This window comes from Canis aureus, chromosome 14 (genome assembly GCF_053574225.1).
Source record: "Canis aureus isolate CA01 chromosome 14, VMU_Caureus_v.1.0, whole genome shotgun sequence".
Lineage (NCBI taxonomy): Eukaryota > Metazoa > Chordata > Mammalia > Carnivora > Canidae > Canis > Canis aureus.
This window is the reverse complement of record NC_135624.1, coordinates 11,176,107-11,202,351: the sequence shown is the minus strand read 5'-3', so window position 1 is coordinate 11,202,351 and position 26,245 is coordinate 11,176,107. Positions and strand designations below refer to the sequence as shown.

The 26,245-nt window shown below is 35.2% G+C and overlaps 1 protein-coding gene and 1 non-coding gene across 11 annotated transcripts in view; one reads left to right on the top strand and one right to left on the bottom strand.

Moving 5' to 3' along the window:
- ANGPT1 (angiopoietin 1) overlaps positions 1 to 26,245 on the top strand; it is a 356,334-nt gene that overhangs the window by 259,821 nt on the left and 70,268 nt on the right. For 8 of the 10 annotated variants that reach the window (XM_077846955.1, XM_077846956.1, XM_077846961.1 and 5 more), the window contains 2 exons: positions 10,507 to 10,628; positions 23,837 to 24,069. In XM_077846955.1, coding sequence (XP_077703081.1) covers positions 10,507 to 10,628; positions 23,837 to 24,069 — 355 coding nt within the window. The remainder of the gene's footprint in view (positions 1 to 10,506; positions 10,629 to 23,836; positions 24,070 to 26,245) is intronic. The other 2 variants (XM_077846957.1, XM_077846952.1) reach the window with 1 other exon arrangement.
- On the bottom strand, positions 22,413 to 22,519 carry LOC144283868 (U6 spliceosomal RNA). The gene has a single exon (XR_013352375.1). It is a non-coding gene; the product is annotated as a U6 spliceosomal RNA (small nuclear RNA).

Genomic DNA, 26,245 nt, shown 5'->3' with positions numbered 1-26,245 from the left:
AAGCAATGATTTGACTGACTGTAGCCAGTTGCCTTATTTGAGGGATCCTGGTTGGCTGTAATTGATTATTTTTGACTTTTATTTGCTTGGATTTAAATGTACTGACTTTGCTTTAGGCTTTGGTTTACTTATGTAGGTTACCAAGGCATTAGAGCCACCTCAGTCTAATGGCCTCCTTGTTTAAATTAATTTTAATAATATAATTCAAAAACAAGATGCAACCCTATTTCTATTTTATTTCATTTCTGTTAATGGTGTCATAGATCATATAATGATATTTAAATATAAATAACAATGACAGTTTATATGGATACAGAATTATATATTATACAAGCAACTTTCCCAGGTACAAATGATTTTTATGAAAACCATTTAAAGCTGACAGAGGTCAGAAAAGTTTGAACAGTTTTCTTATATTGGTATAGCTAGTGAACTGAATCTGGCACTCAGGTGGGGGCATTCTCATTTTTTTGCTTTTCTATCCCTTTTGATTAGTAATGCTAATAATTAGACTAATTAAATAATAATTTAAATGTGGATTATACTGGAGAAGTGGATCACATGGACTTTGGAAAATATTTTTCGCTGCACCCTATTATCAGATAACCATAGGCAATGAGAAAGGGAAGACTACATATTATAACTAAAAAGTCTGAGACTTTATTTAATCATTTATCATCAAACGAAGCAAGCTTGGTGATCTGCAAACATGGACTTCTGGTAGTATAAGTGATAGTTTATTTTCTCTTATTTTTATAAGAACAGAATTTCTCACCATCTTCTACAAAGCATTCTGCATATTCAAAAACTGGAGCAACACAGTTAGTACTACCATACTTGAGTGAACAGTTGAAATTTTTTTTCATTTATGTTATAAGATTGAATGACCTACATGACAGGGGTTTATTTTTTCTATCCCCCAAATCGTTTTGATTTGTTTTTGTTCTCTTTCCACCTAGGAATTGGAGTTGTGTATGTTGGAATGGGGGGAATCCCACCATCAGCATATTAATCTCCACAAACTGTTAAGATGCATGCTATGTAAGATTTTAAGAGATAACAACTTGTTCTGGATCCTTAAGGCTAAGAGATAGGTACTTTATGGAAAAGAGTACAGAAAATTCATAGGAAAAAAAAACCTGTCTGTGGGGAACAGCTAAAACTAAATAGTCATTAGAGGCCAATAAAAATTTATTAGATGCACCAAGAAAAATTTTAAGACAGCTAAAACCTGGAAAATATCTTAAAAATCACAAATCTGTCAGAACTTGCCATGAGGGGGAGGTAGAGAAGGAAGACAATGGCTCAGACCAACTATGTCCTACATTAAGAAGTAAATCCTGAGTGTTCATCTTCATTTTAATGTCTTCCAATTGTCTGTGCTATCTGTATAGCTGTCATGCTCCAAAACATTTTCATGCAAATGTATATACATGTGTTATTTAGTTGACCCTTTGCAACAGAACATGTTCTATTTAGACATGACCATTTAGGGGCACTCAAGTATGGATGCAGGGGCAAATTTACAAAATGAATCCTAAATTATTCCTTAATCTAAATGCACTCTATTCTTTTATATTAAGTATTTTTTATAAAGAAGGACCAGTAGATCCTTTTGTGCTATGCAGGTATGCTCCTAGGTTTTTGCTCCCATATTAATCCTATTTTGTTTCACATAGGTATGTGTTGCTTTTCATAAACTGATTTCCAGTTCTCAGTTAGTTTGGGAACTTTTTAAATTTTTTTTTTAATTTTTATGATAGTCACACAGAGAGAGAGAGAGAGAGAGAGAGAGGCAGAGACATAGGCAGAGGGAGAAGCAGGCTCCATGCACCGGGAGCCCGACATGGGATTCGATCCCAGGTCTCCAGGATCGCACCCTGGGCCAAAGGCAGGCACCAAACCACTGCACCACCCAGGGTTCCCAGTTTGGGAACTTATAACAATGGTTTTGTGACATATTTTTGTGTTCTAACTTTTACATGATGATTGGTGTTATAAAGATAAGTAGCTTAGTGCTTTCTGGTCCTCTCTCTAGACCTTCTAGACTTGAACGTAACAAAAGGTAGCCAAAACATGATTTTACTGTAATGCATTTAAAAATACTTGTGTGTTCAGTAAGCATCATAATCAGATAAGAAACAGATAATGAGCACATCTAAATAACCCTGCCAGCCACTGCGGTGAGAATTAGGTGTCAGCACCTGATACCTGTACCTTCCTCCTTAGTCTCGCTTGCAGGGTTTTTCTCACTCTGTTATCAGTTAGTGCCAACATCTCCTTTACTTCCAGGTCTTCTTTCTGAATATGCCCTATGAGGGAGTTAGTTTCAGACATCATTATGTCCCTTCTTGTCACCTAAGTCCATTTCTGGCTTCTACCTCAGGCCAATTTTGATTAGAGATGTCCTAATAGATAAGCTCCATTAAGTTTCACCTCTAATAATTGGTGTTCAGCTTTGTTCTAAGCAATTTCATATATATTAGCTATTTAGTAATTTAATAAAAATTGTATGGGGTAGGTACTATCACCATCCCTCATTTAAAGGTGTGAAAACTGAAATCTAGAGAGGAGAAGCAACTTATCCTGGGTGAAACAGCTAGTAGTAAATATTAGAGCAAAGATTTGACCACAGGAAGTCTGACTCAGAGTCTACATGTTTTCTTTATTGGCTCTCTCTCTATTCTACCCTTCTCAGTATTCACTTCTCTCTTATAGACACTAAATGGGTCCAAGCAGAGGGTAAGATGGGAATCAGATAAAACCAAAGTAATGTGAACCTAGTAGCAGCAACTGAATGTTTTCTGTAAGTGATAAAGACATTGCTGCTATTACTGTTGCGCTGATGCCACCAACTATTACCATTTTACCATGTGCCTACAAATCATGTCATGTGATTCTGGAATCTGATGTTGTCCTTGCCACTTGCTGGTGCTATAAGTATAGGGCAGTTCCTTAGACATTTAGGCTAAGTTTCCTCTAATTTATAATTATTTATATAGGAACCATAGGTTTAGGGATAGAAGTTAACCAAATTTTAAAAGGTATATTTTGGGTATCTCTTTGATGAAAGAAAGAGATTTTAATAGATACAGTACAAAATACAATAATAAGTAAAACAGTCCTTATCTTTAGTGAGCTTACTTGAATTAATGTAGCAAAACTTGTCTAACCCATTTCTTTCTTAATTTTCCATCAAAGAAAATTAGCTGTGGAGCCTGTTTGTATAGCCATAAAAATGCATCTTTCCCATCTCCTACTGTGGGGGTTTCATTGACCAGAGGCCCCAGCTGCTGTGTTCTGAAATCCATCTCTGTGCTGGTACAAAAGGTACAATTCCCAGTGGCTACTACTACCCAGTGACACATTGTGGCAGTTGATACTTAGCCTGCTCCTGGGAACTCTTGGACTCCCTTGACACATGGCTTTGGCTAAGGCCTTCCTTTAGCCTTGCTGAACTTTCTCACAACTGCCCTGGAGGCTATGGCTTTCACTCAGTCTCTTCTCCTTCCCTTTCTTCTTTACTGTGATTAGACCTGCATGTTAATCAGAAGGTGCTCCTGGATGATTCCATCTTCTTCCAAATTTTGCCTTACAGGCATTTCCCCTAACAAATTTCTTGCATTTCTTATCTAATCTCACTTTATCATCTGCTTATCAGAGGTCAGGAACTATCACACCTGTTGTTTGGACTTCAATGTACATTTGCAAATTTAAGCCAGTTCAGGAACAGTTTAATCAATGAGCATCAATCTCCAGACAGAAATAGATTTAAAAGGGCAGCTCTCAAAGTTGAGCCACTAGATCTCTTTAACTTGAAAAGAAAATAGCTGAATAAATATTTAACCTTGGCCTAGTTAAAATGGCAGTAAAATAAATTTACTAATGGGTCATCTAAGGAAAATACTGTGGTAATTAACTTTTTCACAAGGTCTGGAAAAAGCGTTTGATGACCCATTTGAAGAGGTCTCAGTGAACTATGACCCACAGGTCAAATTTGAATTGCAATCTCTTTTTGTAAATAAAATCTTTATTGAACACAGCTACACTCATTCATTTATATGTTGTATATTGCTGCTTTCCCAACAAACAGGCAGAGAGTTGAGTACTAGAAACCATAGGGCCCACCAATCTATTTACTATCTGACCCTTTATAGAAAAAGCTAGCCAACCCTTGTATTAGGGTACAACTTCAAGAGAGCAAGGATTTTGTCTGTCTTGTTCACTGCTCTATCCTTAGGACTTAAACTAGCACTTGGTATACCATAGGCTCTTAATAAATGCATGTCAAAATGGTTATATGAACTAATATTAGTCCCTTAATTTCTGTAGACTTCAACCCAATGCTCCCAAGACCAAAGGTAATAGCCTAAAGGTTGTATATTGATTGCTATATATATATACCCATAAATAACTGATGGGTCAGAATTAGACTTTGAACAGAAATGCTCTGTTGCAGTTATTTTGATTGACTAAGAACATCACATGACAGAATTTTCTCTGTACTCTAAGGAGCAAGAGAAATTTGGCCACTTTTCTGCTTTGTAGTGTTAGTTTAGTGTTGGAGTGGGGAGAGAAGTCGGGGGCCATTAGCTGCAACAAGCAGAAAATATCATGGTGATATGAAAGAAACTATTTTGATAGCAGTTGTTATTGATTGAGGGGCGGTCCCTTTCTTAGCCAGAGAGAAGCTGCTTGTGTACAGCTACATGGGCCAATAGGAAAGAAGTCAGACTCCAGAGACAAACTACCTGGGTTCCAATCTGACTCCTCTGTGGATTAGCTCTGTAATATAAGTGGTATCCCTTCTAAAATCTATAACTCAATGAAATTTTGATTATGTTGCAAATTTAATATATAGTTGTATATAATACAAATAAAATATAAAATACTACATGTAATAATGTGGTATTAATTCTAGAACATTATTATAACTAAGATTAACAATAATTCTCTCAGATTACCTAACTTTCACATTCAAATTTACTCAGTTGTTATACCAAAAATTTTATAGGCATTATAGCTTTTAAGATGTAATAGTCCCTTTTAATCTTGAGCAATCTTCCAATATTTTTTTCCTGAGGTTTTTAAGAAACCAGACCAATTGTTCTTGTAAACCGACCCATATTCCCGAACTTTTCTGAGAATTTCTATATGATGCATTTTAATTTACTCATTCATTCCCCATGGTTTTTCTTTAAACTGAAAGGTAAGGCTAAAGGGTCAATTAAATTGAATTGAACACCGTAGTAGGAGTACTTTATAGAATTACTTGTTATTTCCTGTTACATCTCATCAGGAAGCACAATTGCCAGCTTATCATACTCTGAGTGATGTTATTTTTTTTTTAATTTTTATTTATTTTTGACAGAGAATGTGTGCATGAATGGGGGGAAGAGCAGAAAGAGAAAGACGGACTCCAAATTGAATGTAGAGCCAAAGGGTGAGGGGGACAATCCCATGACCCAGGGATCATGACCTGAACTGAAATCAAGAATCAGACACTTAACTAACTGAGCCACCCAGCTGATGCTTTCAGTGATGCTGTTTTAACTGGATTAGCATAGAAGCCTCCACATCTCTCCATCTTAGTTGTCCATTCTCCTCTTGGAAATTAACAGGTCACCCGTAAAGTGGTACTTTGTTACACTGCCTATCACTGACCACATAAATCATTTCATTAGTTTTTTATTTTTTTCTTTAAAATTTATTTATTTATTCATGATAGAGAGAGAGAGAGGCAGAAACACAGGAGGAGGGAGAAGCAGGCTCCATGCCGGAAGCTCGACGCGGGACTCGATCCCGAGGCTCCAGGACCGCGCCCTGGGCCAAAGGCAGGCCCCAAACCGCTGAGCCACCCAGGGATCCCTCATTAGTTTTTTAAAATGGCGATCTTCTAATTCCTTGAACATTTAGTTGCCTTTATTTTTTTGTAAAAATCTAATTGCCAAGGCATCATACTTTGTGTTATATTTTTTGTTTAAAACATAATTAAAAGGAAGTACAAACCACAAACAAGGCTGATTTCAAAGTTAATATATATGCTGGCGAAAGAAAATTTCTTTCAAGGGAGATTTTCCTTTTAAGGAAGATCATAGCCACTCTTAAAAATATTAAAGAGAAGCTAAATTCTCTAATTTACTTGGTTTGAGAAACTAGCCATTTTTATTTTTAAATTTTAGTTTATTTTTTTAAAGATTTATTTATTTGAGAGAGAGAAAGAAAGATCAAGCAGACGGGGAGAGGAGGAGGGAGAGAAAGTCTTAAGCAGACTCTGCCCTGAGCACAGAACCAGATGTGGTACTCGATGTCACAACGCTGAGATCACAACCTAAGTTAAAACCAAGAGTCAGAAGCTGAACCAGCTGTGCCACCCGGATGCCCCAATTTTAGTTTATTTTTTAATGAAGTGCTAACGTTTTAGAGTCCATAAGTCGTCAGTTTCAAGCCTTGTCTTTCTTACTCTGTGGTATATTCTGAAAAATTTAAGGTTTAAAATTGTTTCTTAGGAGCTTTTTTCAAATATTTGCTCGCCTTGCCTTGCCTTGCCTCGCCTCACCTCTCCTCTCTTCTCCTCTTCCTCCCTCCCTCCTTCTCTTTAATTCTTTCTTTCTTTCTTTCTTTCTTTCTTTCTTTCTTTCTCTTTCTTTTTCTTCTTTCTTTTCTCTCTTTCTTTCTTTCCTTCCTTCCTTCCTTTTTTATTGGCAGAGATGTGCTTTGGAATGTGTTTAGGTTAACGAATAAAATGCCTTTTGTCATTTTAATGGAACACTTAGGTTATTGCTGAGCAACAAGTTTCATAGACATGTGGCAAAAAAGTGGTCAATTCATCATAGTTTCCTGTGCAGTTCTCTCAGTTGCTCATTTTTTAACTTCAGGCCTCTTTTAATACATCAGTGTAGAGAGAATTGAAATAAAGTAGCTATTTGGTCAAGGTGGTGGGTAAAGAAGAGAAGGGATTGTCATTTATGCTCAAAAGTGGCCGAAGATGACCTGACACCTAGACTGGACTAAGTGGGATTTGGGATTTGTCTCTCTCCTCCTACATTCAGATGCTGCTTTAGATTTAGGTTTTAGATTGTTATCATTGAAGTCCCACTTAACATTCATGTGGCTTGCACCTTCTCTCTGACATTGACCCAACTTGAAAAATAACTCATTGTCCATTGTCTAGCCTATCATCCAACAAATAGCTCTGACTGTGCCAGTGTGCTAGACCCCTTGCTGGGCACTGGCAATTTGGAGGGCTCCAGGTGGAATAGTCAGTTCTTCCTGTGTGTAACTGACATCCTCATGGGGTAGAGAAGCATCAAAGGAGTGAACAGACAGGATAATTTCCAATAGTGATGATTTTTTAAAGACAATAAAACAGGATGACTTGATGGAGGATGATGGGGAGTTATATTACAGACAATGGCCAGGAAGGGCCTCTCTAAGCAAGAATTGAATAAGAAATCAGCCATGCATCTGGGAAGGGATGGGCAGCTGCCAATGCAAAGGCCATGAGGAAGAAATGAATCTGACATGTTGAGGTGGAAAAACATGGCCAATGTGATTTAAACAAGGAGGGGAGTGGCAGGATGAGATCTGAGAAGTAAGCAGGGTTCTAATCATGTAGGACCTTGTGGGCCTTGCTAAGAACTTCGGAATTTATTCTGATTGCAAAGAGAAGCCATTTGCAAATTTAATATTGGTGACGACATAATGTAATTTATGTTTTTATAAAGATTTATTTATTTGAGAGAAAGAGAGAGCATGAGCAGGGAGAGGGGCAGAAGGAAAGAATCTCAAGCAGACTCTCCACTGAGTAGGGAGCCAGAGGCGGGGATCTATCTCAGGACTCTGAGATCATGACCTGAGCCAAAATCAAGAGTAGGATGCTTAACTGCCTGAACCACCTAGGCACCCATGATTTATGTTTTTATTTATTTTTAAAAAGATTTTATTTATTCATGAGAGAGACGGAGAGAGAGAGTGAGAGAGGCAGAGACACAGGCAGAGGGAGAAGCAGGCTCCATGCAGGGAGCCTGATGTGAGACTTGATCCTGTGTCTCCAGGATCAGGCCCTAGGCTGAAGGTGGCACTAAACCGCTGAGCCACCGGGGCTGCCCAATTTCTGTTTTTAAAAAAGATCACTCTGGTGTAATGTAGCAAACAGACTGGAGGTAGGACAAAGTGAAGAAAAATTAGGAGCTGTTGTGGTCTCTGGATTTAGATACAGACAGCTTCATTTTCAATTTTTGATAATTCCTTCTGTTTTAGGATTCTCTTATGTTCTTTACAGACATGGAAAAATAGCTTTTATTCTTTGTAAAATAAAAATTTTGGTCTTTGAGAGTCTCAGAAAGTGTGATGAGAGAGAATGGTGAATAAGGGAAAAATAGACTTTGTTTAACTGCAAATAATATGCCTGATTCAGTGAGACAACATACCTTTTATTCATTCAGTCAATATTGTCTTCTCTGTGCTAAGTAAGCACTGTCACTGTTCCAAGTGTCACCAAAAGATCCAGATGTCTCATCCCCTATTTAATTATTTTATAAATTGTAATTCTAGTTAATAAACAAACAACAAACTTGTAAAACTATGTTCAACAGTTCAAAGTTACCTTTGGTGTCTCCCCAATCTTTAGGTTGTCTACCATTTTGTCTTCTGTGCTGTTCCCAATTCTGTCTTCAAATCCCAGGTCCTCTTGCTCCTGTTTTTCCTCAAATGAAGTGACTCAGAATAGGAAAATATTTTTTAAAACTCTGAACCTCTCCACAAGTCTAAGTATTGATTAGTAGTAGTAATGTTTGGACTGGCTTTCAGATCTATATTTATGACAATTGTAAAAATGAATCCTAAAACCTTAGAACTTTTTAAAAGCACAAATGTCCCATCTTGCCATTCTCTCCTTCCCTCCACCTCACCCACACCCTGCCACCCCCGGGGGTTGGGACTAGGGTGAGGAGAGAGGGATCAAGACATGCAAAACTTAATATAAATATGCAGAAGCAGATCCTATCTTTATTTTAAAATTATGCTACATTCAACATGGATTATTTTGCATTAATTTTGATATTCAAAATGTTGCATTAAAATACTATCTAGATTACCGAGTTTTTTGACACTTCCTTAAACTACAATTGAGGCAATTGCTTCTCTCATCTCATCCTAGCCCCTGTCCTGGTCCCTTGCAAATACATCCCTGTCCCCCACAACCTTTTATAATCCAAGTCAAGCCCTAGTCATATCGGTATGTTTTGAAAAGGTTATGTGCATCTGGTATAATCCTAGGTTTAGACCTACTGCAAGAAGGAGGAAAACTCTAATGATGTCATTTTTAGGGGTGGACCTTTAGATCGATATTGAGTCTCCAGAAGGTTTTCCAGCTCCCTTTCAAAAAGAAGTTCTAAGAAAAGTGGTAAAAGTTTTCAAATGACATAGGAAGCTTTTAAAGCTAATTATACTTTTGTCCTTCCCTTTTTATCTTCCTTAAAGAAAGTGGGGTGGGAAGTGGACAAAACAGAGACAGGGAGGCACAAAAACATTGGCACAGTTTGAAGGCATCTTACAGGATTGCAGTGTGCAGTGTTTGCTTGGAGGATGGGTAGGTTTGCATTTGTGGCTCACAGACTCACGTTATATTAAAACCTGACTAGCAACATGAGTCTTCGTGATTCAAGATTAGTTGAACATTCTAGAGCACCCAGTATACTGTGGTTGAAAGGATAAGTACAATTTGTCTTCAGTGCTATCTGGATTCCTGGTTACTTCATTTCTTTAGATTAAGACCCAGGATGGTTTAACTAACCATTTTAGTTTTCTGTATAGAGCATTAAAATTAGAGTCACATGGTCTGGATTTGAAACTCAGTTCTTCCTTTGGTTCCTGTGTGGATTTTGGCATCTGTCTGAACCTCCATTTCTTCATTTATAAAGTTATGGTAACAAGTCTTCTGTTAGCATGTGCCCATGTCTGTGAAATGATATGATATTTGGAAGAGTGGCCTGACCTAACAGATATTCAGTAACTCTGTGGTCATGAATTTGTATAAACTATGTCAAGAGTTGTTGCACATTTGTAATTGGTTTTTCTAGGGTGAGAAATCGAAGTGGGAAGATTTTACTTTCCTATTAGTTATTAATTATACACAATATCTAAGATCTTGCACTGTCTCATATTATCTCAGATATAGTATGTATATTATATCAATATTGGGGATAATAGGCATATAAAGCAACCAGCAAAGTAGAATATCTTAGGGATTTAGGACATGAAAATTTAAATATAAAAATGGATTTAACAACTCAATTTTCTCATTCACTTGCAACCTCAATCTTGAATGTCATGTTTAAGACACATTGTAAAGAATTAATTAGTAGACTGTAGACCATTTAATTAATTATTCTGGAAGAAATACTATTTTAAAAGAAAACACTACTAAATAAAAAAAACAAAAATTATTTTCACTCTTTGTGATTGAAGTTTGAAATGTTTTTATCTTTTATCTTTTATCTTGAGGTACTAAATCAAACTTCTCGACTTGAAATACAACTGCTAGAGAATTCATTATCAACATACAAGCTAGAGAAGCAGCTTCTTCAACAGACAAATGAAATCCTAAAGATTCATGAGAAAAACAGGTGAGGATTGTCGTATTCCAAATATTTACATATGTACTTATTTTTATCCTTCACCTCTGTCAACTTAAAAGATTGAGGTGGTTTGCAAAAAAGGAAATATAAAGACAATTTAATGGAACACAAATAATACTATTGCTTATACTCTTGGAATATTTGCTTTTTATAGCTTTTAGACATAATTTATCTAATGTTTAGTTGTACAAATCCCATCATAGCCACAAAAATGGATTCTGTGACTAAGTTCAGTGACACAAAATATTGACAATTTTCAGCAGAATGAAATCTATAGCAATAGAGAAGAAAACAGTCTCTGAGCCTCTATAACATGAATTGTCAATCTACCTATCCTTAGGCTTATATAGAGCTACAAGATTGTTAAATTCAGAGATATTTCACTAGAGAGAAGCAAATATTATTTTTCTCAGAAAATTATTTACCTATATGGATGATTCAGGAGTTGCTCACCATCCTTTTTCCCACATTTAAAGCCACTTACTCTGGATATAAGACATTTCTTTGTTTAGTTTTATAGATGTGTTTTGTATACATCACAAGTAGTGAAATGAGACTTAGAGATCTTGAGATGACATATAGTCTATATCATTTCGAAGTCATTGCCATTCATGATGGACAATTCAGTCAAAGCACTGACCTCTGTAGGACAAATGTATTGCTTATTAACTGCCTCCTGGCCATTTGGATGACTTGAAGAAGTCCCAGTTCTTATGTACATATTGATTTAAAGACCATTGTGTTGCTATAAAGGAGTTAAATACCTTATGTCATTGGAACTAGTTTCCACCATGTTCCAAACTAGGAAGGTCCCTAAGAGGACTGCTAGTTCTCTTATTTTATAGATGAGGGGCAGAGTCAGTAGAAGTGAGTAATTTGTCCAAGGTTATAACAGCTTGCTAATGGTAAACTGGGAATGTAATCCAGGCTTCTTTCTCCCTAGTCCTGCTCTTTGCACTGTAGCACATGTTCTCTCAATACTACTATCTACAACCTAAAAGGATTCCCCAACTTTACACTAAAAGTGGCCCTTAATGACAACAATTATAATGAAGCTTTTACATGAAGAAGATAACCCTGGCTGTTGATTTAGAGTCTGAAAGGGGTCACGTATGCTCTATGACTTGTATTTCTAAATTTTACATTTATTTATCTTTGTACCGTGTCGTGGGGTAAACTGTATAACTATAAATAAACTTGACAGGACTTGACCCTGAACTGGTTGCATAATGAAATGTTTTGGAATTGAAAATCCTGCTGAAAAGTACCATTTATCCTACTGCTGTTTCACAGTAACCAGACATATACATGGAGCAGGTATATTTTACACCAACCATCCCACCAAACTTTAACATTGTTGCGAAAAGTCAACCCCTTTATAGTCATATATTTCAAGATGCTATTGTAAAAGCTTTGTCTGGGAATGAACCGTAAAACATTGTCAACTTTACCTTATCTTTAGGTTGTTTCTATAATTACATAAAATAACACACTTATTGGAGAAAAGAGAGAGCGTACACAAAATAAAATTAAAAATCATAATCCTGTCACATTGAGAAAGCTGCATGTGTTGCCGTATATTATATATAAATATATTTTTTATAGAAAGCTGTGTCATGCTGTACATACTCTTTAGCCTGCCTTCTTTGGAAATATCAATTCTCATGAATAAATATCCCTCTAATATCATTTTTTTTAATATCATTTTTAATAACTGCATGGTATTTCATTTTAAGGTGTAACTTAGGGTGGTTTCAGTCTCTCACCAAGTATGTTACCACAGATGATTTATCTCTTAAAAAGTTGTCAGCATGAATCTACATTCTTCAATTCTTCCCCTGCTGATATGTGTATTATCTCTTGGTCTGCATCTGACACTTGAGCTGTCAGGATACCATTAAAAAAAAAAACTGGGAGAACTGAAAGGTCTCACTCTTAACTACAAAAACAAATGCTGCCCTTAAGTGTCACTTGTACTCAAGCTTGCTCACACTCTCGCCCCCAACTCCACCCCGGTACAGTGTGTCTCTCTTTCTCTTTCCCACCTTCCTTCTCATATTCATTCTTTATTTTGTTTTCTTTCTTTTTCTTTCTTTCTTTCTTTCTTTCTTTCTTTCTTTCTTTCTTTCTTTCTTCTTTCTTTCTTTCTTTCTTTCTTTCTTTCTTCTTTTTCTTCTTTCTTCTTTCTTTCTTCTTTTCTTTCTTTCTTCTTTCTTTCTTTCTTTCTTTCTTTCTTTCTTTCTTTCTTCCTCCCTTCCTTCCTTCCTTCCTTCCTTCCTTCCTTCCTTCCTTCCTTCCTTCCTCTCTTTCTTTCTTTCTTTCTTTCTCTTTCTTTCTTTCTTCTTTCTTTCCTCTCTGTATTTTTTTTAAATATATCCCCTCTGCCTTATTTCCAGATCATGGAAATGGGTATTTTGTTTTTCCATCATAATTCTTGATATGACACCTAGTATCATTTCCTACTATGGAATTTTCACCATGAAATTGTTTAATTGTTTGTTTAAGGGAAACTGCTTCAAAGTTGCTCTCTCTGTTCCATCTGTAAAGCTGAGTCAAGGTTCAAGCCCTCAAAAGAGCTCTCTCTGCTGCAGGTCAAGAAAAGGAGGCTTCTCCATGTGCCATGAGTACTCAGAGGAATCTCATTCCTAATCCTAGCACATACATGCCTTCTGCTGATGAATTTTTTTCCTTTATTAAATTCTAGTTTCTAAGGAAAAATTCAGGTCTTGTATATACAAATCACAACACTTATTGCTAGTGATAATTTTTTCAGAGTTCTAACAATTCCCTTTGCCAGAAATATAGGGTATTTCACAAGGAATTCAGAGATTTAGGATTTAACTTGAAATTTATCTCTGTGCTCACGCTGACAAGAACTTACATGCATCTTTTACTCCTACTTTGCACTCCTTTCTTTTTTGATGCTCAAGTGTAGCAGTACTTTACCTGGGGTTGCTGGGGGTATTTTTCTATCAATGTGCTGTATCTCCTGACATTGCTGTATCTCTGTAGTTACCTGTGCCTTCCTGTTAAAGGGTCAAATGTATTTAATGGACTGTTGGTGGAACATTTATTTTTAAACCAGGTAAATTCTATGAAGCACTTAAAGTGTTTTATTTTATAAAAAACCAAAAATATACTTTTGTGATATATAGCATACTTTCCCTATTCTGTTTATTATTATTGTTTATTTCCATATATGAAATGGAATTCAGGAACTCTGCCAAGCATTTTCTAGAGCCACAAAGAAATACCTCCCCATACCATTCAAGTGGATAGAAGGTCAAAGTCAAACATGACTTATATATATATATTTATATATTTTTAAAGTTTATTGATTATCCCTACCTATTCCTTAAATGAGTCTTAATTTTCCAAATGTAGCAAGGAGCTCTTTCTACATTTAGGCATCTCTGAAATGTAGGAACAACATGCCTTTAGTTGGCCAGGTCTGGTTTGGATCAGCTAATACACTTTGCAAAGGGGATTATCTAAATTAAGCTTTGCTTCCTCCCCACGGAATGTCAGGAGTTGTGTCTGGATGTGTGACTTAACCAGCTTTGAGTATGATGGGGCCTCAGCTGCCAAGTCGGTGAGCTGGCCCTTAGGAGGGTCCACCACTTCTTTGGCAGAACAAGGAGGAATATTTTATGGACAGGATTATACTACACAATCATGCTGAGAGGTCCTGCTGATTTACATCCTGACAAATTAAATGCATCACTTGTAGGGTTGAAAAAGGATTTTTGGCCTCATTAGATTCACTTCTTTATCCCCTAAATGGCCAAAGGCACAAAGCAAGAATAGGATTAGCAACATTTGCTCTACTGTTTGTTTTCCTAACAATCTAGTGGGGGGTGACTCCAAGAAGCTTCCAGTTTGCTTTCTTTAGGAAATGCTTTTTTTTTTTTTTTCTTTTGTTGGATGCTATCCTAATCTCAAAATGGTTTTGTTTCTTACCTCAAGGAAACAATATTTGGAAGCACAAGATCAATAATTGGCCCATGTAATTGAAATTATCAACCAGGAACCCAAAAAATGGGAAGGATTAATATTTACCTTGCACATAGGGGGTTGGATCACAAAGTGGAACATATAATTGTCAACTTTTATTAGATTCTTCAAGTATGTTTCCTGCCAGGTTAGCTCAAGACAATAGAAAAGGGAGAGGAATAGGGAAAGATATAATGCAAATCCCTTGAACTGAATCTTTTCATCTAAGTTTGGTGAACTGATCAAGATACCTGCCCATCTCTGACTTAACCTCAACTTTCTCCAAGATGGCAGCACAGCCAGGTGAAAAAATATTCCAGAAAAAAATTTCTGCCTCACTAGGGTATACAGGAAGGAAATGGGCATCTTACATATACAAAGATAGAGCACTTGGGCTTTCCTGATACTTGTGTTGAATATGTAGAATGAAGATTAGGAAAATTTTTGGTAAGATCATTCAGAGTGAAGTGAAACTACATATATGCTGGCCACTTTGACATAGTTTCCTAAAAACTATCTGCCACTTGCCTATCTAATATCAGGTGAACATCTATGCCAGATGCTTTGTGTACATTACTGCTAATCCTCCAACTGATTCTGCAAAGTATCTATTATTATTTCTATTTTATGTATAAAGAAAATGGAGTTCACAAAGGTCAAGTTTACTTCTCCACGACCAAACAGCTAGTTTATGGCAAAATTAGGGTTCAAGTCCATAATGATTCTCTGTCTTAATTATTATAAAAATATTTTTCCAGAATGATGTAGCCTCAAGATTAATTGATGTGGCTGTCAAGTTATCCTCTTAACACAAACAAATAAAAGTTTGAAGAAAGGGGTAGGCCAGTTGTTTTTGGCCTATTCCTATATAGATCATTATTTATTCCTGCTAATACTGGAGTAGGAAATATAAACTATTTATTTTACCTTGGGAATACACTGGACTTATTTGACAAGGCTCATCTATCTTCTAGCTGGAGTTTATGGGAAGTTATTAAGTTAATTAATTTTAACTTATTGAAATGTATGTGATTTCGAGATACAAAATTATACCTTACAAACAAATTACTGTAATGGCATTATAAAATATTGATTTTTAATACTTATGATGCCTAAAAATTGAAAAGTTAAGTCACAGTCTTTAAATTAAAGCTTGTTTCCACTTGATAAGTTCTTTACAAAATACTAAGGGGAAATCCTGCTAACTGCTAGCATTAGATCAGGCTGAATTATGTTAGTTATGTATGGTGGAATCAATAAAAAGTATTTAAATTTATATTAGTCCATTCTACATCTGGTAAATGGAATACCTACAGACTGATTGAATAGAACATTTTTTTAAATGAATTTAATGGCATATAGCATTTTTAAATTTCAATTTCATTAATCTTACAATTTTAGATTGGTTTGATTTACATTTAGATTTAATTTGATTTAGAATTGTATTCCAATCTATTCCCAAAGGAAAAAAGTCTTAATTTTTTTCCTTTCTCTGATTCCTCCCAACTCAGTGACTTGATGATCTGAATTCATCTCTTAAATAATTTTCTCAATCTATCCTATTCATTTTCTTTCCACTGACCATATCTTAGGTTAAACACCCACCAATTCTTGTCTCAGCCACTGCAGTGACCTCAGCACTTTAAGCCCCATGTCTCCAAACTGATCATCCAGAGCTCTGCCAAAGTCTTCTTTCTAAAATGCATGTCGGATTATTTTTCACTTTTGTTTAGGTCCCCAACACTAATTCAGCCCAATTTTTCAATCTCTAGACAGCATCTGCCTAATCCTGTATTGTTTCTCTGTAACTAACTGAAGAAAGTTCAAGTTTTTTAGCATTGAATATAGGCAGTGATTGTTATAATCCTAATTTTGTAGCCCTATTTATACAAGTATTCTTATATTTTAGAAAATATGGTCTGATAGCTAAGAACATGAGCTCTGAAGCCAGACTGCCTAGGGTTTACTCTTCTTTTTATCCTGCTATAACCACCTCTGACACATATTATTTGTGTGGCTTAGGACAAGTTACTTAAACACATTGTGCTTTGGTTTCCTAATTTCTAACACTGGGATGATGATAATAGTAGTGATGATAATAGTAGTTTATGTGAGGATTAGTTAAGTTAATGAATATAAAGCACTGAGAGCAGTGCCCGACATACATAACAAGTATTTAATCATACTAGCTGTTAGTACTACACTGAAGACTTGATGTTATTTCAGAGATATTTGATGTTTGACTTCTTTGAAATTCCCTGTAGTTCTTTATTCAACTGGCAAACTCCTGTTGACCCTTCAAAACTCAGTGCAGATGTTAACCTCTGTAAGAACCCTTCTCTGACTCTGCCCAATAGATTTGGTCATTACAACTTGTATGATAACACTGTACATTATCCCCCCCCATTATTTTACTTACCCCATCACATTGCAGTGTGTGTGTGTGTGTGTGTGTGTGCGCGCGCACGCTTGTGCGTGTGTACATCTATGTGTTTATCTGTTTCTCTATTATTGGCTGTGACCTTCTAGAATATAGAGACTGTGTTTTATTTATCTTTATCTTCATGCTCCCAGGCACAGTTCTCTACACATTGTATATATAGTATTAAGTCCTTTTTGAACATTGAATGAATGGTGAACTGGCAAATGTCCCAGTAGCTCTATCCCAACAAATGTCATTTTTCTCTGTATACACACACACACACCTAAAAAATATTTTTTTATGGAAAACACAAACCACATAGTTTATGTTAAATATTGTAAGTATATTAATTGTTCTTAAAATAAATAAAATGGAGATGGTATTTACACTGCTCTTCTGCATCCCCAAAAGCCCACTGCATGGCTCCCAAGGTTATCAGTTCACATTTTGAGTTTCACTAATTCAGCCCAGTTTTTAGATTTCTAGATAGCATCTTCCTGGACCATTCTAGACTCATGACTTCGAACACATCTCTGATTAGTAAAAAAGTAACACAGACTTGATATAAACATTAAAATACATAGATGTCCTTCAATTGTACACAATTGAACGACAAAGTTTTCCTAATTCCATACTCCTCCACCATCACCACCCCTGGCAGAGAATCATCATTAACAGATTAAGTTTGGTGTTTTTTCTTCCAGACTTTTCCTATGAATATACTAAGACATACATCTGTGTAGAGTGTGAATACCTGTTGTGCATTTACACAAACTTATATCCAATCACATACATGTATAAATACATATTTATATAATGGATGCATGTGTGTATAGATTATAATTATTCTTTATATGTTGGATTTATTTCTAATTCATAAAAAATTCTCATGGATATTTTAACATGTAACTATATACACATATCTCTCGTTCCTAGGTATAGATAGACTACAATTTATAATTTATTAGAATTTTCATGTGATTTTTTTCAAGTTTTCATACATATTGACAAATTATTTCCAAATTTTATATTCTCCCCAAGTGTACATGGGCTTTCTGATTTCCCCAAACCTTACTAACCATTTTATTAATCTTGTCTACTTGAAGTTAGGTTGTACATCTTTTCATGTTTATTGACCATTTGTATTTCTTCTGTGACTAGCCTATTCATGTGTGTTTCTCATCTTTCTATTACATTGTTTATCTTTCTTTTATTAACTCATATATGCTCTTCAATGGACCTGAAAACTTTGACATATATGTTGCAGCTATGAGTTTCTGTAGCTTATCATTTATTGTGCAATCTTTTTTATAGAAGTATTACATTTTTATGGTTTGAAGTGTATCTGTTTTTTTCTTGTTTTTGGCTTCCACAACATATTCCATTTATTCTTATTTACCCCAAACTTTTTTTTAAAAAGGTACTTGCCAATGTTTACTTGTCGTAATCTATGCTTCTGCTCCAAATTTGAATTACAAAAGTATTTAGCTATAAATTTTATTTTTTAAAAGATTTTTATGTATTTATTCGTGAGAGATGTAGAGAGAGAGAGAGAGAGAGAGGCAGAGACATAGGCAGAGGGAGAAGCAGGCTCCATGCAGGGGAGCCTGACATGAGACTCCATCCCGGGACTCCAGGATCATGCCCTGGGCCGAAGGCAGTGCTAAACCGCTGAGCCACCTGGGCTTCCCAGCTATAAATTTTAAATATGCTGTGTTCAAGTTATAAATTTAAATTATAAATTTAACCTGAAGTTACTCTACCCTTGTTTGAAGGGAAAAAAAAATCAATCTTTTAAAACCCGTATTTGCAACACATGTTGACACCTTACATATTAAAAATAATTTAAAAATGGAAACATCTGTAAGCAGTTTCAGACAGATAAAAATGAGAAGGTTTCTATATTTTCAACATCTTCCTCCTTGTTTAAGGGCTATCTTTACACACACATTGCTTAGGAAACTGTCACCGCTGTGAATTCATTGACTGCTACGTTAAGAACTCTGTTGTGGGAAACGATTTGAAAAGGAGAGCTTTTTCTGTGAAAGTTTCAAGATGTGTTCAATGATCTGAAATATTTCCAATAAGATATATTTGAGGAGGCAGACTGTGGAAATGGAAAGAAGTCAACCAAAAACTTCAAATAAGGTTTTGTATATACTCAATTAGAACCTTTTACTGAAGTTCAAGGCCTAGATTATTTTGTTTATTTTATTCTTCATTAAAGTGCACCTCTCCCTCAAACTAGAAGTTAAGTGCCAAAATTTTATGCATGTCTCTTCTCAAAGTGTTTCCAGAAAGATGAGAAACAGAAGTACTCACAATCCTGTGAGAAACTCTGTCTTCAGATTTCTAGCTCCATTTGTATAGATTTTGGTGCACAGTTTCACAAATTGTTGTCCTATGGAACACTAATCCCAAAAGATGCATCTTGATAAAAACTGTTTAGTTAATCTGAGCTTCCCAAAAACTCGAGAGTGAGACTCTTAATAAGTGAACACCTGATAAAAATATACTGAATGTACTCAAGAAAATAGTGTACTGGAGTTTGGAATCAACATCCATGTTTTGGATTATGCATTTAAATCTAAACTAAACTTACTGCTGCAGGACATCATCAGGAAAAATATAACTACTTTGCCTATCTAGTTTTAGGATGCTGAAGCTGTAATGTTGTCCTTCCGATCGACTTTTATTTGTAGAAGTCTATGTATCTAGCTGAAGTGGCTTCTCCCAACTGATCTGGGTAGGGAAAATGTAAGAGAATCAATAAAAGACTTCAGGACAAAATGGGATAAAATTAAATTTGATGACAGAGGGGTTAAGGCAGAATGGTGCTTAAGAAAATCTAGTTCAGATAAAAAATAAAACGGACAAAGAAACAGTTTTTATACATGTAAAAGATTAATAGGCTAAAATATTTTGAAAGAGAAACTTCCAGAATAACCAGATGGAGAGTGACAGTTACTAAGGAGATGTTATAGTGATTCCTTGCTTCCTGACAATATATCAATGGGTAAAAGAAATAAGAAGATATATTAAATCAAAGAGGAGAGACTTTCATGCTAGTGTTCATAGCACTGAGACATCATGAGCACATTTCTAGTCTGACAAGTTAGAAGACATGGCTTTTTATCTTGGTTCTGACACAATAAGTGCATGATTTTTGGACAAGATATTTATATTCTTATTAACTGGGGCTTGTAATATCTACTCAGTCTGTATCTCTATATTGCTTTAAGAATCAAAGGAGATAAGGGCTTTAAAGGACTACACAATTATAATGGTATATCACAACAATGTGATTAATAGAGATAGAATGTGATTTTTTTCGGGAAAGAAAGCTTTGGATTCAAATCAGTTTGGAGAAATGAGAAGAAAGGGCTGACTTCCCAAGTAGATAATAACCAATGGAGAAGTATCTAAGGAAAGGGAATAGTTTCTTTGAAGCCAAATAGGAAGAGAAGATGGAAGAAAGGGATGAGCAGTGTTGAAGAAAATGGAAGGGCCAAGAAGAAATCAGTCTTGCCTGAAGAAGTCTAAAGAGTTATTAATATAAAGGTATTACCTAATAAATAAATAAATAAATAAATTCAATAGATAATTACTGTAGTATAAAAGTTGTTAAACTCCAAATGAAGAAATGAGTTGAGAAAATGATTGGAAGAAATAATTAACTGGTAAGACCTGCGATTTGGGAAACAATGTGACATATTTCCATTTGGCCAATAGTTGTCATGCATATATTTCATTAAACACTGTGAGATGTCTGTGATGCAGAGCAGGGTTCTTACTTCTGTGAGAAGTCCCTTCTTTACTTTGCATAAATATCTATTTTGAGATGACAGGCTATTTGGATTTCTTTTGATACCTGGTAGTCACAGTGCATTAAAGGTTGTTCAGCGAATTATTAAAATTAATGTTCTTTTCATCATGTTAAGTGAATATTCCTTTTACTCAGGAAATGATGGCCTTTTCTTCCATAAGCCAGTGTGGAGTGGTTTCATTTGGCACCAGGGAATTCTCTGATCAACTTTAAATTATTTGATCGACTTTCCAAAGTATCCTGAAAAACAAAACAAACAAACAAAATTTCCTTATGAACATCTCAGATAGTAGCCATCTTTAAGTATATACTCTCTTGCATGGAGAGTACATCAAAAGACGAAGTGGAAAAACATTGGTGTAAAAATTTTTTAAAAATAGAATTATTTCTGAAACAAGTTTCTTATAGCTATTGATGTTTTATTTGAGGTATTCTCTCTAAAAAATAAATTGTTAGGGTAGGAACGGTATCATTTTATATTTTGCATAGAGCTGAGTAATAGCACTTTGCAAGTGATAAATACAGGTTAAAACTATAACATGATATTTTCTAATATCTAATAATATTACCTGCTGATTAATAAAACTAAAAGGCCAATGCTCACCTTTTTGTAGGAACAAAATGATAATTCAGATTTTATCTAGTATTATATGACTATATCATCCAAATTTTGATCTTTACATTCGTATCATTTTAATGGCTAATTCTACGTCTTCTTGGTAGTATACTATAACCCTTCCAAATTTAAAAGACAATTTTTTGGTAAGTTAACTGACTTTGTATTATGGGCACCTTACATCTGATCATTAGGAGGGAAAACAAAAACTTAAAAAGTGAATTGAGAATGAGCTAAGGCATCAGTTTTGGTTAATTCTCAAATATGAAGGCCAAAGATTACGAGATACAGAGAAAACCTCCTTTGACTCCATAGCAAGTGTACTAATCACTTACCCAGTGGTTGGATAAACTTTTTAACCAACAGAGAAGGGTTTTTCATTTGTTTGTCTTCTTTTGTATATTTTTTAACCTTTAATTTCAGCAGCAAATTATTGACACAGAAGAAAATACTGAAAGACAGTGAATCATACCTACTCTTTATGGATAATGTCTTTTATTTTACCCTGACTTCCTTACCTAAGTTTTTCATTTCCAAAAGACGTCTTCAAAAATATACCTTTTCATCAAATGATACCGATATCATTTTCCCCCAATCTCTATACCCAGGTTCTATCCAAATGGAGTTTATTTAACAATCAGGGCAGGGCTTCTTTCATTACTGGTGTCCCATAGAATGAGAGCATCCCAAAATAGTGGTGTGGCTTCTCTCATCTTGCACAAGTCATAAAGCTGCCCCTGACAGGTCTCTATGGAAATTTTCATATGCGAATCTGAACATGCTGCTTCAAGGTGTTGTAAATTAGTAGATTAACATGAATAGAAGCAACCCAACATTTTTCAGGCTTGGTTCAACAGGCAACTTTCCTGCCATATTCTGAGCTACATTTTCTTTTTTTTTTTTTCCTTTTTTTTTTTTAATATGGAATGCTTCACGAATTTGTGTGTCATCCTTGCGCAGGGGCCATGCTAATCTTCTCTGTATCATTCCAATTTTAGTATATGTGCTGCCGAAGCGAGCACTGAGCTACATTTTCTTGAGGATGGGTTTGCTGGCAAAGACCTGGAACGCTCACGAATGGTTCTCCCTATACTTCTTAATCTGTATAAAGGACAATCAGATATTCCAGCTCGTCCCCCAGTATGTCAAGTAGGAAAGTTTGGCTCTTTTAACATGGCCTATTTTATGATTTAAGTATTAAATTTAAAACATTCCCTGGAGTCCCCTTTTTGCAAACTTATAGGAATGATTCAGTGCTATATTTCTCCAACGTAAATTAAGTGCCCAGTCTGGTATGTTACATTTGAATAACACCTTGTAAACTAAAGACTGGTTCAACCTCCTGAAAATGGACCTGAGGCAACTGAATCAGGCTTTCCTCTGAGGAATCTTAGTATATTATACACTCTATAAAATGTAAATACTTTTTATTTACAGTCAGTTGCTAGGATCCAAGAGTGCTTCTGCATTCCCTATCATTTTTAATGTGCAATATGCAACGGGAGTATCTTTGGCAGAGTTCTGAGAGAAGGAAGGTTCTCAGCTGAAGATTACATCACCCTGAGCAAAGTCCCATCTTTTTGTAAGACCAAGCCACCAGCCTGTGGTCTTCCTGTTCAGAACCCTCTGTGCAGAGATTTGGGAACTTGTGGTGCTTTCAGGCCTCATTCTGAAACTTAGGTTGAGAGACGAAATAAGCTGTGGTTATGATACAGGACCAGACATCAAAAATCCTGAGACATCTAATTCACTGTGATTTTGCATAGCCTGCTTTCTGGTCCTGTAATTTCTGCATCCATATGCTATTACCTGACCCTACAGAATTATTGTGAAATTTAATCACTGTTAATGTTTTAAGAATCCCAAATGGGTGCAATGTAAATAAAAAAATAGTTTCTGTATTTTGTTGTATTTTCTTGGACTATTCTATCAGTTTCTTATTGGACTATTTCCTTAATGAAAGTTGTTATACTGTAACTTTTACAAAATATGATTATTTGGGTCCAAGTCAACTATCTTGTATATGAGATGTACCCCAGGAAATAATTATATTTAGGAAGTAAATATTACTCTGACAATAGCTGGTCTAATAATTTGTCATTTGATATGTTATATATGTAATTCCTATTTTAATATATGTATTAAATATTTATATATAAATAACACATTATATATGTTAGAATATATCATATGTATATATTCCAAGACTGTCATTTATAAAATATTTCCATTGTGACATACCTAACTAAAATTTCTAACTTTAAATAAACTCAGGATCTAGTTGAGTCATATTTTTTGTATAGCATTTTTAAAATAGTCACATCTTTATTTCCTTGTAGTTTATTAGAACATAAAATCTTAGAAATGGAGGGAAAGCACAAGGAAGAGTTGGACACCTTAAAAGAAGAGAGAGAAAATCTTCAAGTCTTGGTTACTCGCCAAACATACATAATCCAGGAACTGGAGAAACAATTGAACAGAGCCACCAACAACAATAGTGTCCTTCAGAAGCAGCAACTGGAGCTGATGGACACAGTGCATAACCTCGTCAACCTTTGCACTAAAGAAGGTGGTAAGAATTTCTTCAATTTGGCATAGTAGTTATTTTATTTAACATGGAGCAAGTAAATATTCAATACAACTTTCTGTATTGTATTGATTGCTGTATAAAAACAGCAAAATAACTTTATTCTTAGAAGCATTGCATGAAGTTTGTACTCACAATTTTCTCATGTTTTTAAGGTCAGAGAATGTATTCATAGGCTTGAATTTGTGAATTCACAGTATCTTTCTAAAAGAAGTTTCTAGTTTCTTCTTTCTTGCTTGTTCTTTTTAGCCTTAGATAAAATCTATAATGCTGTCATGGATAAATATTTGATGTTATGCTGTTAGACACTTAAATGTAGAGGACAGAAATTAGCCAGTGTTAAAGATTAATTCAGAGTCTTGGGGAGAGTTTCATTTCAGGAAGATTTCCATATTAAAACTAATATTAATCGTTTCTTTTGTAGAGGAGGAGAAGGAAGAGTTCCCTACAAATAAAAGGAGATATAGCTGTTCCCAATTACTATTATGCAGGAGAAAGAATCTTGGTTATTCAAAGTCTTTATGGGGATCCCTGGGTGGCTCAGCGGTTTGGCGCCTGCCTTTGGCCCAGGGCGTGATCCTGGAGATCCGGGATCTAGTCCCGTGTTGGGCTCCTGGCATGGAGCCTGCTTCTCCCTCCTCCTGTGTCTCTGCCTCTCTCTCTATGTCTATCATAAAATAAATTAATTAATTAAAAAAAAAGAACTCTTATGTGGAGAAGACCAAACCAGGGTGTGTGTATGTATATATATATACACACATAAATACACATTTATATATATATTAGTTTCAGGTGTTGGAAATACAAATTTTTAATATGACTAGAATTATCTGGAGCCACTTAACTATTGAAAATATTGTAGTCCTGTGTCTCTTTAGAAGATATTTATCCATATGCCCATCCCCACCCAACAGTTATTGAATGAGTGCTTCTGTGTACACTTGTCCACTTCAAGAAAATCCTCTCCCTAGCTTCAGGAGAGCTCTTCAAAGTTTGGAGCTTAAAGTCATCTTCTGTAGTTCTGCTTGCTAATCAGCCTTTCTCTGAGTGAAGATGCGATGAATCGTAAATAGTGATGAGTGAAAGAGAACACCACTTACATCTGAAAGTTATGGTTGTCACTAAGCTGTGGCTTATATGACCATTCATGTGGTAGTTTGTGCATATATGTAATATACCTACTACAGAGGCTCCTTTAATTTAATAGTGGACTTGAGCTATATGAAAAATTAGCTCAATTCTATCCTTTCATGTATAGATATGAATATAGATGATAATTCCATATGAAGTGATCTTGTTTTAAAGACATTTCACATTTCTCTATTACACTCCATTACCTTGAGTTATATCTCCTTTAGATAGTCTAAACAAGTCCTTAATATACTTTGTAAGGAGTATTTTTTAAACAGTAAGTTCCCAGAGCTCCATTTGGGTGTGCTCAGAAATGTGATTGGGAAGGAAAAAACCTGCTAATCAGTCAGCGCCTGCCAAAACCTTGAGTTAGAGTCCACTGGAAGGAAAGCTTGGTATGATTTTGCCAGGGAATTTTAATAGAACTCATGAGTATTTAGAAATTAAGTATTAATATAAGACATATCTATTCTCATATTGAACTGAATACATTAGAGGGAACATTGAAAACATATTTTTCTTATCATCCTGAGACTTAAAGCACATGGAGTTGAGTATTTCTTTTTTTTTTCTTTTTTCATGATGTTAGAAATATCAAGCCCTGGTGATTCTCACAGAGCTCATATGTCTGCCTACTTATCATAATTTCACTTCTTTTCTGATTATTTGTCTAATAAATATGTCTTTAAAATTTTAGAAGCAGAGCTGGAAGTGACTGCAAAAGTGAAATTCCTGGCTAGGTTTGGAGTTTGGGTGCAACATCAGGCAAACAAACATCTGTTCATGAAACATATATAGAAAAATTATGATCCTGGTACATGCTACCCATAACATACACTCAGGGTATGAGAAAAGTAACTGTGTCTCTTTTGTGATATAGCATATCCAAAACAAATAAAAATAAGAGAGATAAATTGTCTAATACTTCAGGCTTCTCAATATTTATTTTCTTTTTAGTGATATAATCCTAAAATAAATTCTGATGTAATTGCAGGACTTGTGATCATCATGTAAGTCTATTACCCCATTT